The 19,768-nt window shown below is 35.4% G+C and overlaps 1 protein-coding gene across 1 annotated transcript in view; it reads right to left on the reverse strand.

Annotated features, from left to right (window-relative positions):
• The window catches only part of PDK3 (pyruvate dehydrogenase kinase 3), a 96,942-nt gene that overhangs the window by 39,379 nt on the left and 37,795 nt on the right, over positions 1–19,768 (reverse strand). The window contains exons 2-5 of the mRNA XM_079122933.1: positions 18,141–18,282; positions 12,794–12,865; positions 7,513–7,697; positions 5,761–5,850 (exon numbers count right to left, since the gene is read on the reverse strand). Of these exons, the coding sequence (XP_078979059.1) occupies positions 5,761–5,850; positions 7,513–7,697; positions 12,794–12,865; positions 18,141–18,282 (489 nt within the window). The remainder of the gene's footprint in view (positions 1–5,760; positions 5,851–7,512; positions 7,698–12,793; positions 12,866–18,140; positions 18,283–19,768) is intronic.

Raw genomic sequence — 19,768 nt, forward strand, 5'->3', positions numbered from 1 at the left:
TATCCCAGTGTTTCACTACTAGAGGGGTAGATACCTGAGCAATATGAGAAAAGAATCAAATTACATTCAGGGGGAAACCAATACGAATATCAGCAGATTTTTCAATCCAGACCCTAAAAGCTAGAAGGACCTGGAACAACATTTTTCAAGCTCTGAAAGAAAGTGGATACAAACCAAGAATCTTATACCCAGCAAAACATACCTTCAGATTTGACGATGAAATAAAATCCTTCCATGATAAACAAAAGCTAAAAGAATTTACAAAAAGAAGCCACATCAATGTTCATAGCTGCTCAATTCACAATAGCCAGACTGTGAAACCAACCTAGATGTCCTTCAATTGATGAATGGAAAAAGAAACTGTGGTATATATATACAATGGAATATTACTCCGTCATAAAGAATGATAAAATTATGGCATTTGCAGGCAGGTGGATGAAATTGGAGAATATCATGCTAAGTGAGATAAGCCAATCTCAAAATGAGGGGTGGGAGGGGTTAGTGTTAGTGTTAGGGTTAGAGTTAGGGTTAGAGAGGAGGGCAAGAATGGAGGAAGGAAGGACTGTATAGAGGAAAAGAGGGGTGGGAGGGGTAGGGGAAAGGGAAAAAATAATAGAATGAATCAAACAACATTACCCTATGTAAATTTATGATTACACAAATGGTATGCCTTTACTCCATGTACAGAGAAACAACATGTATCCCATTTGTTTACAATAAAAAATAAAAATAAAAAAATAAAAAATAAAAAAAAATAAAAAGGGCTGCAAGGAAGCATCTGAGGACAATGAAAATGTTTTATGCTGATGTGGTAATGGTTTATATATTGTCAAATTTTATAATTTAAATATATGCATTTTGTTGGATTTCAATTATACTTCAATAAAGTTCACCAAAAAATCATAAAAAAAAAGAATTTACAAAAAAAAGTCGGCATTACAGAACATTCTCAGCAAAATATTCCATGAGGAAGAAATGAAAACAATAATATAAATCAGCAAAGGGAGGAACTACCCTAAAGGAACAACCAAATAAAGGAGAAATTAAGTCGTGTCAAAAAAAAAAAATGAGCCAAATGACCAGGAATACAAATCATATCACAATAATAACCCTGAATGTTAATGGCCTGAACTCATCAATCAAAAGACACAGACTGGCAGATTGGATTAAAAAGAAAGATCCAACAATATGCTGCCTGCAAGAGACTCATCTCATAGAAAGAGATTCCCACAGACTAAAGGTGAAAGGATGGGAAAAAACATACCATGCACATGGACACAGCAAAAAAGCCAGAGTATCCATCCTCATTTCAGATAATGTGGACTTCAAGCCAAAACTAGTCAGAAGGGATAAAGAAGGACATTTCATACTGATTAAGGGAAGCATGAATCAGCAAGACATAACAATCATAAATATCTATGCCCCAAACAGTGGCTCATCCATGTATGTCAAACAAATCCTTCTCAATGCCAGAAATCAAATAGACCACAACACAATAATACTAGGTGATTTTAACACACCTCTCTCACCACTGGATAGATCCTCCAAACAAAAACTGAACAAAGAAACCATAGATCTCAATAACACAATCAACAATTTAGACTTAACGGACATTTATAGAATATACCATCCAACAAAGAGCAAATACACTTTCTTCTCAGCAGCACATGGATCCTTCTCTAAAATAGACCATATATTATGCCACAAAGCTAATGTTAGCAAATACAAGAAGATAGAGATACTACCTTGTATTCTATCAGATCATAATGGATTGAAGTTAGAAATAAATGACAGAATAAAAAACAGAAACTTCTCCAATACCTGGAGATTAAATAATACACTATTGTATGATGAATAGATAACAGAAGACATCAGGAAGGAAATTAAAAAATTCTTAGAGGTAAATGAGAACAAAGAAACAACATATCAAAATCTTTGGGACACTATGAAAGCAGTTCTTAGAGGAAAATTTATTACATGGAGTGCATTCAATAAAAGAAGAAAAAAATCAACAAATAAATGACCTAACACTACAGCTCAAAGTCCTAGAAAAGGAAGAACAGAGCAACACCAAAAGTAGTAGAAGACAGGAAGTAGTTAAACTCAGAGCTGAAATCAATGAAACTGAAACAAAAGAAACAGTAGAAAAAATTGACAAAATAAACAGTTGGTTCTTTAAAAAATAAATAAAATTGATAAACCTTTAGGTACACTAACAAAGAGAGAAAACTCAAATTAAAAATTTGTAATGAAAAAGAAAATAACACGATGGACACTACTGAAAAACAGAAGATAATTAGAAAATATTTTGAAAATTTATACTTAAATAAAAAGAAAATCTTGAAGAAATTTGACATCAACAAATTTCTAGAGACATATGACCTACCTAAACTGAACCAGGAGGACATAAACAATTAAAATAGATCAATTTCAAGCAATGAAATAGAAGAGGCCATCAAAAATCTACCAACCAAGAAAAGCCTAGGACCAGACGGATTCTCAGCCGAGTTCTACAAGATCCTCAAAGAAGAATTAATACCAATAAGCCTCAAATTATTCCATGAAATATAAAAGGAGGGAACCCTTCCAAACTCAATCTATAAAGCTAGTATTGCCCTGATACCAAAACCAGACAAAAACACATCAAGGAAAGAAAACTTCAGACCAATATCCCTGATGAACATAGATGCAAATATTCTCAATAAAATTCTGGCAAATCACATACAAAAACATATTTAAAAGACAGTGCATCATGATTAAGTGGGGTTCATCCTAGGGATGCAAGTTGGTTCAACATACAGAAATCAATAAACGTAACTAACACATCAATAGACTTAAAGACAAGAATCATATGATCATTTAAATAGATGGAGAAAAAGTATTTGACAAAATACAGTAACCTCTTCATGTTCAAATTACTAGAAAAACTAGGAATAGTAGGAACATATCTCAATATTGCAAAAACTACCTATGCTAAGCATAAGGCCAACATTATTCTAAATGGAGAAAAATTGAAAGCATTCCCTCTAAATACTGGAACAAGACAAGGATGCCCTCTTTCACCACTTCTATCCAACACAGTTCTTAAACTCTAACCAAAGGCATCAGAGAGATGAAAGAAATTAAAGGGATATGAATAGGAAAAGAAGAACTCAAACTATCACTATTTGCCAATGACATGATTCTTCTATATTTAGAAGAGCCAAAAATTCCACCAGAAAACTTCTAGAATAAATAAGTCAATTCAGCAAAGTAGCAAAATATAAAATCAATACCCATAAATTAAATACATTTGTATATCTCAGTGATGAATCCACTACAAGAGAAATTAGGAAAACTACTCCATTCACAATAGCCTCAAAAAAAAAAAAAAAACATACTTGGGGATCAATCTAACAGAAGAGGTGAAAGACCTCTACCATGAAAACTACAGAACACTAAAGAAAGAAACTAAAGAAGACCTTAGAAGATGGAAAGACCTCCATGCTCTTGAACAGGCAGAATTTATATGGTCAAAATGGCCATACTACCAAAAGTGCTATACAGATTTAATGCAATTCCTATTAAAATCCCAATGGCATTCTTCCTAGAACTAGAAAAAGCAACCATGAAATTCATTTGGAAAAATAAGAGACCCAGAGTAGCCAAATCAATCCCCAGCAGTAAGAGTGAAGCAGGAGACATCACACTACCATACTACAGAGCAATAGTAACAAAAATGACATAGTATTGGCACAAAAATAAGCAGGTAGACCAATGGTACAGAATAGAATACAGAGACAAACCCACAAAAATACAGTTATCTCACACTACACAAAGGTGTCATAAACGTACAATGGAGAAAAGATATCTTCAACGAATGGTGCTGGGAAAACTGGAAATCCATATGTAACAAAATGAAATTAAACCTCTCTCTCTCACCCTGCAGAATAATCAACTCAAAGTGGATCAAAGATTTAGGCACTAGAAGAGAGATCCTGCACCCAGTAGGAAAAAAAGTAGGCCCAAATCTTCACCATGTTGGCTTAGGACCTGACTTCCTTAACAAGAACCCTAAAGCACAAGAAGTGAAATCAAGAATCAATAAGTGGGATGGATTCAAACTAAAAAGCTTCTTCTCAGCAAAGGAAACAATCAATAATGTGAAGAGAGAGCCTAACGAATGGGAGAAAATCTTTACCACATGCACCTCAAATATAGCACTAATCTGCAGCATATATGAAGAACTCAAAAAACTTAACACCAAAAAAACAAATAACCCAATCAATAAATGGGCTAAGCAGCTGAACAGACACTTCGCAGAAGAAATAGTCAATTGACAAACATATGAAAAAATGTTCACAATCTCTAGCAATTACAGAATTGCAAATTAAAACTAAGATTTCATCTCACTCCAGTTAGAATGGCAATTATCAAGGATACAAGCAACAATAAGTGTTGACAAGGATGTGGGGAAAAAGGTACACTCATACATTGCTGGTGGGACTGTAAATTGGTACAACTACTCTGGAAAGCAATATGGAGATTTCTCAGAAAATTTGGAATGGAACCACCATTTGACCTAGCTATCCCACCCCTTGGTTTATACCCAAAGGACTTAAAATCAGCATACTACAGTGACAAAGCCACATCAATGGTTATAGCAGCTCAATTCACAATAGCTAAACTATGGAATCAACCTAGATGCTGTCCAAAAGATGAATGGATAAAGAAAATGTGGTGCATATACACAATAGAATATTACTCAGTCTTAAAGAAAAATGAAATTATAGCATTGGCAGGTAAATGGATGGAGCTGGAAAATACATGCTAAGTGAAATAAGCCCAAGCCAAAAACCAAAGTCTGAATGTTTTCTCTGATAAGCAGGTGCTGATCCATAATGGACGGGTATAGGGAAGAATGAAGGAACTTTGGATTAGGTTGAGGGGAGGGGGTGTGGGAAGGATGGTGGAATGCAACGAACATTATTACCCTACATACACGTATGATAACACTAGCAGTATGACTGCACCATGTACAGCCAGAGGAAGGAGAAGTTGTGCTCCATTTGTGTACAATGTGTGAAAATGAATTCTACTGTCATGTATAACTAATTAGAACAAATTAAGAAATCAAAAATTTTAAAAAAAGAAAATACAAATGTTGAGATGGATTGAAACCCTTATATATTGCCAGTGGATATGTAAAATGATACAGTCTCCTGTTAAACGGTTTGACAATTCCTCAAAAAGTTAAACATTTCAGTTACCTTATAATATGTCAACCCACTCCTATGTGTATATCCAATAGAGTTTAAAACATATGTCCACACAAAAATGTGCACAGGAATGTCATTAGCAACACTGTTTTTAACAGCAAAGAGTAAAAACAACCCAAATGTCCGTCAACTGATTAATGGATAATCAAGATGTAGTATATGTATTGGTGGAATATTATTCAGCAATCGAAAGGAATGAAGTACTGATCCATGTTACAACACACATAAAGTTTGAGAACATTACACTAAAAGAAGCCAGTCACAAATGACCACATATTGTAAGATTCCTTTTTAATGAAACGTCCAAATTAGGTAAATCCATAGAGGCAGAAAGTAAATTAGTGATTACCAGGGGTTGGGGTGCGGAAATGTGTAGTGACTAATAATGTATATGACGACAAATCAGCAACAAACCTAACAACATAACCCTATAGCCAAGCTGCCTCCAATAAACTACAACACTATTTGAGTTACAACTGAAATATTGTATTAGTCTCCTTACCTTTCACCACATCAGCCACATTACAAGTAGGATCAATACTTCCTATATGTTTAGGATGAGCAGGATTAGTGTCACCACCAAACAGAAGTGCTAAATGAACACAAAAGGGAAGAGAGAAGATTAAAACACAGCATTCTAGAATGATCAAGCAGGGAAATATAGGAGTTTATAAGTGTTGAAAGGTTCCCTTATATGTAAGAATCATTTTAGTATCCCTAGTGACTTAAAGTAATGGAATACATATAACTGATGGAGGAGAAACTCCACCAGCCAATGAAGGAAGAAGGACGTGCTTTTAAGACTCATCAGTTGTAGTCAGCAGGTGACAGGTGTTCTCCCCCAGTCAGTGTGACTTGGATGAAGAAACTTACTTTCATCCTTAGCCAAGTTTATCCATCTTCTCAGGACTACTGCAGACATTTATCTCAACATTTGCTAAATACTTAGAACACAGTCTTTACCATTTGGACAGGCCTGTGATGTTCTTCACTGGCAGCATTTCAAAAGCTTTCATCATGGAGATTAGTTTTCAATGTCGTATACACAAACAATATTTGGTCAAGTATTTTGAAAAGAACATTCAGATAATTTCACCATACTCAAGATTTGCAAAATTTTATTTCTGAACAAAAGCCAAAAGAAGCCCCAAAGAAAAAGGCAATCTCAATCCAAATGTTTTATAGGTGCAGTTATTTTTAAATCAAGTAAAAAACTGAAAATAACTTAGATACCACAAAAAAGATACCTAAATAAAATAGGACAGATTCTGAATTATGAAAAATGGTAAATATGGGCATTAGGCCAGTATAAAAAGTTTCAACTGATTAAGGGGGAAAAAACAGATATATAGGTTTAACCTATGATCTAAAAATGTACATATATGTGTATATCTAAATATTCATATTTAGATCAAAAAGAAATTGCAGTTATCTGAAGTACTTAAGCTGAGTAGTACTTAGGGTCTTTTCTCCTCTAAATTTCCTGTAAATGTCATACATTTCTGCTTTTAAAAGATACATATTTATAATAAACCCATATTTAATAATTGTGTAACATGCTTATCCAAATAAATCAAATTAGTAAAATAAAGGTGCTCTGTCCATTTTCTGATTCAGCATCAGGATGAATTAGACTCTAGACATATTAACGCTTTTATTAAGAATTATGAAATCAACCAAAGATTTAACACTAAAAATGAGCCAAACAGTTTTTGTATTGAGAGAATTTCAGTTTTCTTCATATCTGTTCATCACCTTAGAGAGAGGACTAAAACTCTCAATGCAGAATTAAGCACTGACAATTTTGCTTAATCAGATTTCACTGATAATTATAAAATACAGGATTTATTGCTCATTTTGCCAACATGCTAATTCAATATTTCCCAGTACTCCATGTTCTTAAAACTAAAAAGGAAAACAGATAACAACTTGGACAAAGAGTATAACATACTCTCAGAGACACATAAAATTATTCAGAGATGAATGCACAACTGCCACCAAAGCCAATCCCTTTGTCCACTAGGAATGTAATGGAAAGTCTTAAATGGCAGAAAGTGGCCCTATCTCTAAGATGAACATCATCAATTAGTATTCAAGAATGCTAATTAACAGCCTTTTAATAGGATTCACTTAGGAAAAACTGAATTAGCAATGAAATTTCTATAGCCAAAAATGTAGGTCAGTGAAACAAAAAAACTTCGGGGAAAAATCCCTCTGGTTACCTCTGCAAAAGTTCCAACAAAACCCAACTTACTGTGCTGGTTAATAAGCATGCGGAAGGATATGCGATTGGTATAAAACCGATCCAGAAAATATTGGATGTTACTGCTAATGAAGGGGTCAAACCCAAACTTCTCCTTGTATTCAATCACTCCTTGAGCCATTGTAGGAACCACATCATTGTGCCTATTTCTGACTTTAATTAGAACTTGTAGAAAGCTGTATGGGAAAGAAAGAAAACACGGTTAGTCTTTACATCTCGTGGCTGATGCATACACTTCTCAACTCCATCCTCAGACCAATTAATCTACTGGTATTTTTACAGATAGAGACATCATTCTCATCAAGGAAATACTCACAAGAAACTAAAGCTTTAACTAAGTGTTTGCTTGAAACTTCCTAGAGAAGTTTTCCTTTCAGAGATGCAAAAAGTATAAGATCCTAGTAAGGAAAAAAATGCTCAACTACCTTATTAGGAATTTACTGACTTTTAAAAATTCTTTTTATTTGTTCTAATTAGTTATACATGATAGTAGAATGTATTTTGACATGTTATACATATATGGAATGTAACTTCTCATTCTTCTGGTTGTACATGATGTAGAATTACACTGGTCATATAATCATACATGCACATAGGATAGTAATGTCCAATTCATTCTACTGTCTTTCTTATTCTTATCCCCCTCGCTTCCCTTCATCCCCCATTTTCCAATCCAAAGTACTTCAATTCTTCCCTATCCACACCCTTATTGTGAAATTAGCATCCTCCTATCAGAGAAAACATTTGGCCTTTGGTTTTATGGGATTGGCTTATTTCACTTAGCATGATAGTCTCCAGTTCCATCCATTTACCTGAAAATGCCATAATTTCATTTTTTATGGCTGAGTAATAGTCCATCATGTATATACAATACATTTTCTTTATCCATTCATCTGTTGAAGGGCACCGAGGTTGGTTCCATAGTTTAATTATTGTGACTCGAGCTGCTATAAACACTGATGTGGTAGCATCACTGTAGTATACCGATTTTACATCCTTTGGCTTTTTGAGTAAGTAGTTACATATAATACAGATTCTATAAATGTTTGTTCAGTAAATAATTGCAGAACATGTCAATACTTATTTTGACAATGAGAAAAATCCTAAAATAATCTCCAAGAATTTTTTAATGGAATTTCAAAGCAATAAATTTCATAAGACAGAAAGTCGAACTTTTTAAGAGTAAAACTTTGAACTAAATATCTTACAGTAGTAAAATATAATAATGAAATGTAGATTTTAAAAAGACAATTATGATAAATGTATTTGCTGGATACAGTGGTACATGCCTGTAGTCCCAGCTACTTGGGAAGCTGAGGTGGAAGAATTGCTTGAGCCCAGGAGTTTGAGACTAGCCTGGGAAACATAGCGAAACCCCATCTCAAAGAAAAAAAGAAAAAGAAAAATGTATTCAAGTATTCTGGCGTATTATCATAAACATACAGAAAAAAATGTTAAAAATAGTAACTAAAATAGAAAGATAAGTCAATGAATGGAACCAAATAAAAAGTTTGAAATCAGGCCTAAGGTAAGTATGTATGCATAAAAATTAGCATACTGGGTAAGTGACATTGCAAGTCAGTAGAGAAATAATCAAATTAATAATCAAAGTGGGCATGTACTCAAGTTAAAAACTTAAGTTAGTCCCAGTAACTTGGGAGGCTGAGGCAGGAAGATCACCCAGGCTCAGCTACTTAGCAAGACCCTGTCTGAAAATAAAATAGAAAAAGGGCTGGAGATGTAGCTTGGTGGTAGAGTGCCCCTCGGTTCAATCTCTAGTAACCTCCACACACAAATAAATAATCAAATTAATTCAGGTAGCAGGTTAACAATTAAGTCACATCCCAATTGTGAGTCTTAAACCAAATGCCAAAAAAGGATTAAAAATGTAAAAGGGTAAAATAAAAAATGATTAAAAAAATAAAGCGAACAAGCATATAACCATGGGGTAAGAAAGGCTGTTCTAAGCTTAATACCAAAGGCAGCATGAATGATATAAAGAAACAAATCATATGATGATGTAGGATTTCAATAATTCCTTAGGAACATACATTGTATATAGTAAAAAACAAACTGAAACCAGGAAAAATATATTTGCAATAGTTATTACCCTTGATGAAGTAAAAGATGAGCATCCTATTAAAGAGCTAGGCAAAGGGCTGATAATCAATGGAAAATTTACCAAAGAGTAAACACAAGTGCCACTAACTTTGCCCTCACCAAAAAAAAAAAAAAAAAAAAAAAAGTAAATTAAAACAATGCAATACTATTTTCTATTTATCAGACTGGCAAAGGGTAACAAATGTCAGTAGAGTGTGAGAGCTTAACTAAGAAATTTCTAAGGGTAATTTAACAACACATCTCAAAAGCCTGGATAAAATAATTCTAGTTCTAGGATTGATTCCAGAAAAGTAACTGGACAAGGTAAACAGCTGTTTTTAAAAACTGTTACTTAGAGCACTGTTTGTGGTTGGAAGAAATCTACAAGTCAGTCTAAGATTCAATAGCAGGTGGTCAAATTGCATGACTTATCTAAAGAAGGACTAGGAATATGAATAGTCAAACATCATGTAACAACTTTTGGTCAATAACAAAATGCATAGACAGCAGTGGTCCCATAAGACCATATCACCTAGCAATATCATAATCTTGGTTTGTATAAGTACACTCTATGATGTTTGTACAAAGATTAAATCATACAATGATTGATTTCTCTTAATGTATCCTTGTCATTAAGCAATGCAATTATATTATGAAACTAACGATGGTGTATATCTATAATGTAGACACTTATTTTTGTAAAAAACTATTTTATATATACAAAAATAGGCATGCTTAGGAAAAAGCATAGACAGAAGGAAAATGTTAACAGCAGTTTTCCCCTCCTAGTAGAAATTTGTGTATTTTTTTATATGGTGCTAAGGATCGAACCCAGTGCCTCACACACACTAGACAAGTGCTCTGCCACTGAGCTACAGCCCCAGTCCCCTAGTAGAAATATGGAACAAGTTTTTTTATTACTTATCTGAATAGTCTTATTTTTCTCAATGATGAAATATCTTTGTAACAAATACATACATACAATGATAGTAAAGATGAATAAATCAACTCTGAAATTAGGAGGACACAGATATTTACAAAAAATTTTACAATGGACAATTTGTCCTTTTGCAATACTCTTTCCAATGTATATACAAAATAAAATATAAATTAAATTTCCTAAAGTGAAAGTTAATTATAACAGTGTTTTGATTTATCTGAAGGAAGGACACTTACTTCAATGGTTCAATTCCCAGAATACTTCCCCAATCTTCCAGGCTCTTCTAACCTCTATTATTATGATAAACATGCTTGTCCTCCAAGCTATTTTGACTTTACTAAAATGATTTTCCTGCTGGCAATCTCATATAACCTCTCACTGAACAGAAATGGCTGCAACCATGACACTCACTCACTTTTCACTCCTCTCTTCACCAAGATCATTGGGCTTCTCAAATCTCAACTCTAACTAGCTGCATGAACCTAGCAAATTACCAAAACTCACTGAGGGAGAGCTGCCATCAATATGACCTAGCACACGCTAGATTCACAGTGGCCATGTACAAAGCAGGCCTGTATACATAAATTACATCTGACTGTTAACCTCTTCCAGAAACTAAGACGGGACTCCAGAAATACACAGAAGAAATACAGTATTGTGTACTCCCACAAATTGACATCCTCAAATCTGGAGCTGGAAAGGCCAGCCCTAATTTTTAGGACATCAGCCAAAGAGTCATCAGCATGACTTTTGAGAAAATGAAGCTCCGAGATTCCACTCATTCAGTATCGACACATTAAATTATAGCAGTGGCTTGTATCAAAGAAACCACTATATCTACATTTCACGTATCCATTAGACAGAACACCAAGGAAAGTACAAAATTGGTCAGGGCCAGGCATGGAATAACACGCATGTAATCCCAGAGGCTAGAGAGCCTGAGGTAGGAAAATTGCGAGTTCAAAGCCAGCCTCAGCAACTTAGTGCAGCCTTAAGCAACTTAGCGAGACTCTGTCTCTAAGTAAAATACAAAAAAGGGTTGGGGATGTGCCTCAGTGGTTCAATCCCCAGTACCAAAAAATAAATAAATAAAAATAAAACAGGTCAGGAATTCTTCCCTTTTATACCTTAATTTTCAACTATACTTGAGTTACCTAGTTATGGCTCAAACTGCAGTTCTGGCAGTATGGTAGACTGTAAAGAATGGTGTACAAGGGAAAAGGAACCATGACTTACAGGTTCAAGTCTGCTATGAACTGTCACAATCTTGAGCAAGTCATTTCACATCACTGATCTCAGTTCCCTTATCTGTGAATTCAGACGGCTGGGTTAAATACCTCATAATGTTGTTCATATAATGTGATATTTCTCTAGTGCTTTTCATGGAACACCTGACACAGGTGTCTGTCTCAAAACTATGTGGACTAGGTTTATACTTAGGAAATGCTCAGCACAACAGACGTGCCATGTGCATTCACTTCTGTATACATGAAACAGGAAGAAATTAATGTGAAGGAGATCATAATTTCTCTTGGAGAAAAACACATTCACATCTAGGGTCAATGTTTCCCAGTTAAATAAAAATGAAAAACTGAAATACTTTCCATCAGCATGACAATTTAGTAGTCTTTGTGCATAATGACAACAGAATTCAGGTTGCTATATAAAAAGTACATTCTTGCCAGGTGCAGTGGCTCTAAGCAACTTAGTGAGACCTTATCTCAAAATAAAACATAAAAAGGGCTAGGGATGTGACTCAGTGGTTAAGAACCCCTGGGTTCAGTTCCCTTTATGGAAAGAAAAAAGCACGTTCTTTTTTTGCTTATCTAAAATACAGTGCCTGGGTTCAAATATAGTATCCCACTGAATTAAAAACAAAAAAAAAAGACTGGATAGATAATTCATGTATATATGAAGGTCACTGCATTCTTAAAACTACCACTAGATGGAACATTTACTGCAATGTTTAGAGTTAATACTCAGTTCACCTTGACTAAATGTATTAAGAATTGGGTCATGAAACATTGATTTGAAGGGTCATTATTCCTTGTGCACTAACATTAAATTCTTAACTCAAAAATTTAAAAATTCAACCTTGAGCCATTAGCCTCTAAGAAAATTAATTCTTTTGTTCAAATTTTATTTCTTGGGTCTTAATGGCAGGAATTCCATTTACCAAAACATCTTTTTACCTAGATACTTTTTTTTTCAGTTAAGTGATACCATACTTACTTATCTAAAACCTGTGGGTCTTCAGGGCTCTTATTTTCATATTCTAAAAGTTCAAGAAAACTCTGCATGTACCTAAAAAAAAAAACGAAGAAAAGTTACTGTGTTAGTTGCCTACCGGATATCCACTCCTTCTTTCCCTCTTCCCAAGAGCACTCCAATTTTTCATGCAGATTTCATCCCATTCCCACATGCAGCTCAAATGCTTCAGGAAAAGCTGATGCCTCCAAAGCATGATGGGGTCCCCATTTTTCTCTGGGTAATCAATCCTATTTCTCTTGCTACTAGCTATTAATTAGTCTAACAGTTGAGGTCTAACTAAGCCTACGCTGTGCATTCCCCTGAATACAAGGACTAGCTCAGGAATGAGCATACTGCCTCAATTCTTGTGAATAAAAGGAGAGAGAAAACTTGCTGGAGAAAGAAATAAACTTGTTTTGCTTTTATATAGTGTGCTTTGGGGATGTGAAGTCTGGAACTGTGTAGCTATTCTGCCACCAAGCAGGAATCCAACCTGAAAACAAAGCTAACATTATCAAAAGCAGGGCCTTAACAGCCTCATGAATCTCTTGATTCAAACCAAGTTCAAAAGCTTATCCTTCAGTTGAATCTTCAAATTACACAAGCCAGGTTCAGGTGCATTTTTCGCTCTTATAAACATATCCTAACTGATATTTTACAGATTGACTAAAAATGTGCACATAAATTTTATCAAGCACCTGTGTGACACTCAAGTACACACCAAAAATTAAGAAACTAGAAGTAAAAAAAGCTCCTTCTCAGTGAAATTCATTTCATCAACATGTAATGGAGGAATGTACCGTAGGTCCTCAGAAACAGCTTCTGAATTAACAATGGCTGCATATTTCAGTAAGGGCCAGTACAATAAAAATGTATACAACATTAAGATCTGGAGCACACAGATAAACAGGATTCAGAGAGGCACATTAGTCTGGCAGTTATATCTGCCCAGAACTGGATGGATCTGGTATGGATTCAGATATTCCAATTAGAAGTGTGTGATCTCTGCTTTGAAATAATTATTCCTTCATTCTAATAATTTCTAACAATTAATTACCACTAATCCTATTATAGAGGATTAGAACACACTTCAGTGACTAAAAATGACATACAAACACGTATATATACATATATATGAGTATAAAAGCAGGTATGACATTTAATTCATCAGCCTCACATAAACTTTGTGATAATGTATCTGATGCTAAAGGAAGATCATTTCCATGTATATTTTTTAAAAAGTTGCTGGGCACATAAGGCCAGGTAAGAGATATTAGAATCATTAGGCCAAAAACACCTTGAGAAGTCAAAGTTGGTCAGCCCCAGTGATATCCTCTGTCCTACCACATATAAGGAAACTTTGGCAGGCCTCTTTTCCAAAGTGTATAGTCCTTTAAAAAGCAAAGTCATATATGGAGAGGAATCAAAGATTATGCTAAAATTCCCAGCCTGAAAATCAAAAGAACACCACACTGTGGCTCAGCAAGGGTAGTCTGCTATAAATAAAATTTGCTTTTAAAAATAAATAACAACATACAAATACATGATACTGAACTGAATTCCTAAATTGGGAGATGGCCCAAAAAAAAGGTACACTATTAAGACAATAAGTGAATGATAACGAGTTCTACATATTAGGAATTATTACTGTGCCAATGTTAAAGTTCCTGAATATGATGACCATATTCTAGTTTTCTAAGAGTTATTCCCAGGAAATATATGCCAAAGTATTTAGGGACAAAGGGACATGCTACCTACCTCAACCCAAATGGTTCAGGAAAAAAATATATGTGTACAATATGGTAATTAGAAAATCAGAGAACAACAAATTCTATCAGTATGCACAACTATAACACACCAATAAAAAAGTGGAAAACATAAAATAATAAAGTTTGGTTAAAAAAAGAATACAAAAGAAAATCGGAGAGATTCTCCAAAGAATACTGATGTTTATTTGGGAATAGCATTACAGTGGGAATAGTAGAACGCTGCAATGGGAATACACACAGTAAGCTAGGGTGAATTCAAAGGAGTTGGAGGGCAAGGGGAAGCTTTTAAAGACAAAAAAGAAGAGGATTACATCAGATTTTTTCAAACAATAATCCTTGGCCATGATGGTTAATAGAAAGATTTGCATCAGTTTGAGGTTAAACAGTTGCTGGGCAGATGTCCTTGGAGAAGTACTTTTTTTGTAAGGATGTAGTGGCTTCTATATAAGCTTATGGGTTCTCTTGTGGTAGTTACTATCAAGCACACACATAAAAACCCTTTCTTTATAACCTCCTAGCTTTATTCATTTTTGTTAAGGTTGACACAAGTGACTCTATTTTGATTCTGAGAACTTTTACATTTCTTTCATATATACACATGTATGTGTGCTATACATATGTGCACGCACGCGCACGCACACACGGAGAGAAAATATGAATATGAATCATAATGGTAGAACAAATGTGTCCAAATGTTAACAATCAATTAATCTGAGTGAGAACATAGGGGAATTCTTTCTACTAGTCTTGCAACTCTTCTCTTAGGTAGGAAATCATTCGCAAAGAGAATGTTTAAGAAAAAGGACAAAATGGCATGTATGTGTTTGGAATAGATAATGGAAAAAGAATGGTGTAGAGACAAAAAAAAGGAGTTGATGCACCAATTTGTTTGAGTCTATACTGTGCTGGTGTGGTGTGCTGTGCTGGTATGTATGTATAACACAAAAATACATTGGGGGCTGAGGTTGTAGCTCAGTGGTAAAGCACTTGCCTAGCAAGGTTGAGGTCCTGGGTTCAATCCTTAACACAACATAAAAACAAATAAATTTATGATTACACAAATGGCATGCCTTTACTCCATGTACAGAGAAACAACATGTATCCCATTTGTTTACAATAAATAAATAAATAAATAAAAACAAATAAATAAAATAAAGGTAAATTTTTAAAAAATGCATTGGGTACTTATCCCTGGTTCTTAGCACTGTTTTAAAAGCCTTAGACTATCCCGAAAGATAGGAGTATCCTTTGTTGTTCATTAGGAGCCCCTTTCAAACACACCAGAGTTTATGCTAATGAGGTTGACTGAGGGTGGAGCAACTAGATAGCCTCAGAATAGGGTTATCAGAAAGTTCAAGTAATTAGAGCACTGTCACTTTTAGACCCACCCTGGACTTCTGGGATGGGAAGGGCCAGGAGATTAAGCTCTATAAAAACTCTTGAAGGGGAAGATTCTGAAAGCCCCTAGGTTGTTGAACACATGGAGGTGCTGGAAGGATGACGAACCCAGAGAGGGTGTGAAAGCCAAACACACTCCCACCGAGCTCTATGCATTTCTTCTATTTGGTTGTTCCTGAGTTGTACCTTTTACAATAGACCTGTAAACATAAGCAAAGGACCTTTCTGAGTTCTGTGAGTCATTCCAGCAAATTACCAAATCTGAAAAGAGAGCTGTGGAAACACAATTTACAGTCAGGCCTGTAAAAAGTACAGGTGGCCCAGGGACTTGTGATTGGTATCTGAAGTAGGTGTCAGTCTTGAGGAACTGAGCCCTTAAATTGTGGGGTCTGTGAAAACTTCAGGTACTTAATACCGGATTGAACTGAGTTGTTCAACACCCAACTGGTGTCTGAAGAATCAAAGAATTAGTTGTTAGTATTGGAAAACACGGCAAAGCCAGCAATTCACTTGGAAGCCACTGAAGTAACTACCACAAAAGCAATAGAAAATGCTTGACCATTACCACCACCAGGCAGATCTGAGAACTTGACCTTGCCTACCTAGAATGCTGGAAAATCTCTAATAATTATCTTGAAGCAATAAAGGAGCCTCATGCAAACTAGTACTTGCTGTTCCTTCCTTTTAAAACAAACTATAAATCCAGAGCAGAATGCAGTTAACCATGCTATCAAAGCCACGGTCACTGATCTGTCCTGCATTCAAAGGATTCTGCCTCACAGTCAGGAGCTATTGCTTTTTGGGGAAAGGAACTGACACTATACCTCTAATACCATCCGATATAGTGCTTCTCAGATGATTCATTCTTAACCCTAAGAAATTATTACGTTATTATTATTGAGAAATGACTGCTGAACATGCATTCTCTAGTATGGCCTGGCCTCCATGAACCCTCTAAATGCAAGCTAATTACTGGTTCTATTCTCCTTATATTTGTCCACAGTATTCCCTTCTAAGATGTTCTCCCAGTCACGTTTACGGGTCAATTCCACCCACCCATCAAAGGTCAGTGAAGGACCACAGTGGGCAGTTTTTGCCCCTCCTCTGTGTTACCATAGCACTGAGTCTGCTCCAAGACCACTTGAGCCACCTAAGCTCCCAAACTCCAAACTCCTCCACCTTTCTCCAGGGACTTCTACCTTGCTTTTACAACACAGAGTAGACCTGCAAATGTTTATCAAATATATGCAAACTACTTTCTAAAAATCACATCATCTGCTCTTACATTCTACCACTCACTTATCTCACCCTGCTTACCTAGTAGGGAGTTTCATCACAAATTCAACTTCCTCAATTAATAACATCTGTTTTATTCACCAGAGCTATATTTGATTTAATTCTTTTGTGGGGATACTAGGGATTGAACCTAGAGGAGCTTTACCACTGGGCCACATCCCAAGCCCTTCATATTTTTTGAGACAGGGTATCACTAAGTTGCCTGCCACCTTGCTAAATTCCTGAGGCAGGCCTTGAACTTTTTGCTCCTCCTATCTCAGCCTCCCAAGTTGCTGGGATTACAGGCATGTGCCATGGAACCCAGCTATACCTGATTTAACTTTAAGTTATAGTCTGTTAAGATTTTTCATGCTTTTCACAGGGCAGATGAAGCACAGCAGGGAGTTGATATTTTTCCAATCTGAGGTTCCTCTTTAAATGACTTCATGTGTTCTACAAGAAGCCTTGCCTTCAAGGAACGTTGTTAAAAGGAAAATAAAAGCAGCAAAGTTTAAATCTGATAAATTTGGGAAATATCTTCCTATCTGAAAGAAGGCAGGTTCACTCTCACAGGCTACTGCCTTGCTACCCTTTATATTGTTCTCTACTTTCCAATGTTTTTCAATGAGCAGTCACATCTGTAAGCAGAAAAATTAAATTTGAAAAGTCAAGAAAGTGTCTATTATGCCTTAGAAATATTTTTATTAAAGTTAATTTAAATTGAACAGTTCAAAAAGAACCCATCTTTTAATAGCACGGAAAATCCAGCTACCCTGAATGACTCATTCCCACACAGGCAGTATGTGTACTTTTATGGAGAATGGTTCCAAAGCCAAATGTTCAGAGCATTGTGGAAAGATCCATTTCAAGCCACATTATTTACTTACCAACTCTGAACCAATCCCACTGAAGGGCGGTTCAGTAAGTTATCTGGCAGAAGATTAACTTCTCTCATAGTGTTAGCCAGTCGCACAGGAAGCTCCTTTCGTAGAAACATGTATGAAGTTTTCTCACATGCATTATCTCTCCCTATTAAGAGATAAAAATGTTCCATGATTTTACAACTTAAGAAACGAAGAAATAAAGTATTTTCATGATAACACAGTTATTACTAGTCAGAAAGGAAAAGTTAAATAATCTGCAGTCTCTAGTTAAAATTTTATCCTCTGAAATAGCTAGTTTAATAAAATAACTTAATTAGAAGAGAAAAAGAGCACTTATTCCATGAGGCAACCTTGAAAACAGTTTTTTTTTCCCTTAACACAAATATGTTCCCAATGTTTTACCGGCAGCAATATAAAAGTGACCTGGGATATAATCTGAACTTGTTTTCAAATAAACATTGTGGGAAAACTGCCAAGTACAAAAGTAGAACATGTAAATCTATCACTGTGCATAGGGGTTTACAGAGGCAACAGATCCATTCATTCTGTAAATGTTCACCTATTGTGTGCCAACTGTTTCCTAATATTTTCTTCAAATTTGTTTCTTCACAAACCATAGCTCTGTCACTCTGGAAAACAGCCACAGACTCAGGATGCTCTGTGATTCCAAACGTGGGGCTGTGAAACGAAGGGTTCGTATGTGCCAGAGAAACCAGCTCATGATGCCCCCGTGGGCAGAATGGTCTACTATGACATGTTGAAAAATGGGAAGGTACAGTGTTGACTATAAACAAAGAGGCTGACAGTAGAATGAATCAGACATACTTTCCTACGTTCATATGTGAATACATGACCAGTGAAACTCCACATCATGTACAACCACAAGAATGGGAAGTTATACTCCATGTATGAATGATATGTCAAAATATACTCTACTGACATGTATAACTAAAAAGAACAGAAAAAAGAGGTTAGTGAATTAAGTCAGGCACAGAAAGACAAGTATCACATGATCTTATTCATATGTGGAATCTAAAAATATTGATCTCACAGAAATTGAGAATAAAATAATGATGGTTACCAGAGGCTGGGAAGAGTTGCATATAGGGAGGAATGGGGAAAAGTTGGTCAATGGATTGTAAGCTACCATTAGATAGAAGTAAGACATTCTGGTGTACTATTGCAAAGTAGGGCAACTACAGATAATGATAAATTCTACATTTCAAAAAGTTAAAAAGAAAGGATTTTGAAAGTTTTCACCATAAAGAAATGATAAATGTTTGAGGAGGTAGGTGTGTTAACATGATTTACAAAATGTATACATGCACTGAAATATCACACGGTGCCCCATAAAATATGTATGGTTTCATGTTTTCATTTATCAGCTAAAATATAAAATAAGAGATCAGGGAGTCTTCAGGAGATTGCTCTGAGCTGATTGTGCAAAAATCTAACATAAATAGGGCACAAGGAAAGAAAAGGTGCCTCAGTCTCTCTTGCCTGCTGCCATGTGGTCAGAGTAGTTCCAGAACTAGTGTTGCCTGCAACCCTGCTATAAACTCAATGATGGCTATAGGATAGAAGGCATGATAGAGAGGACATAAGCTTTGTGGACAAAAATATCCTCCAGT

This window comes from Sciurus vulgaris (assembly GCF_902686455.1).
Source record: "Sciurus vulgaris genome assembly, chromosome: X".
Taxonomy (NCBI): Eukaryota; Metazoa; Chordata; class Mammalia; order Rodentia; family Sciuridae; genus Sciurus; species Sciurus vulgaris.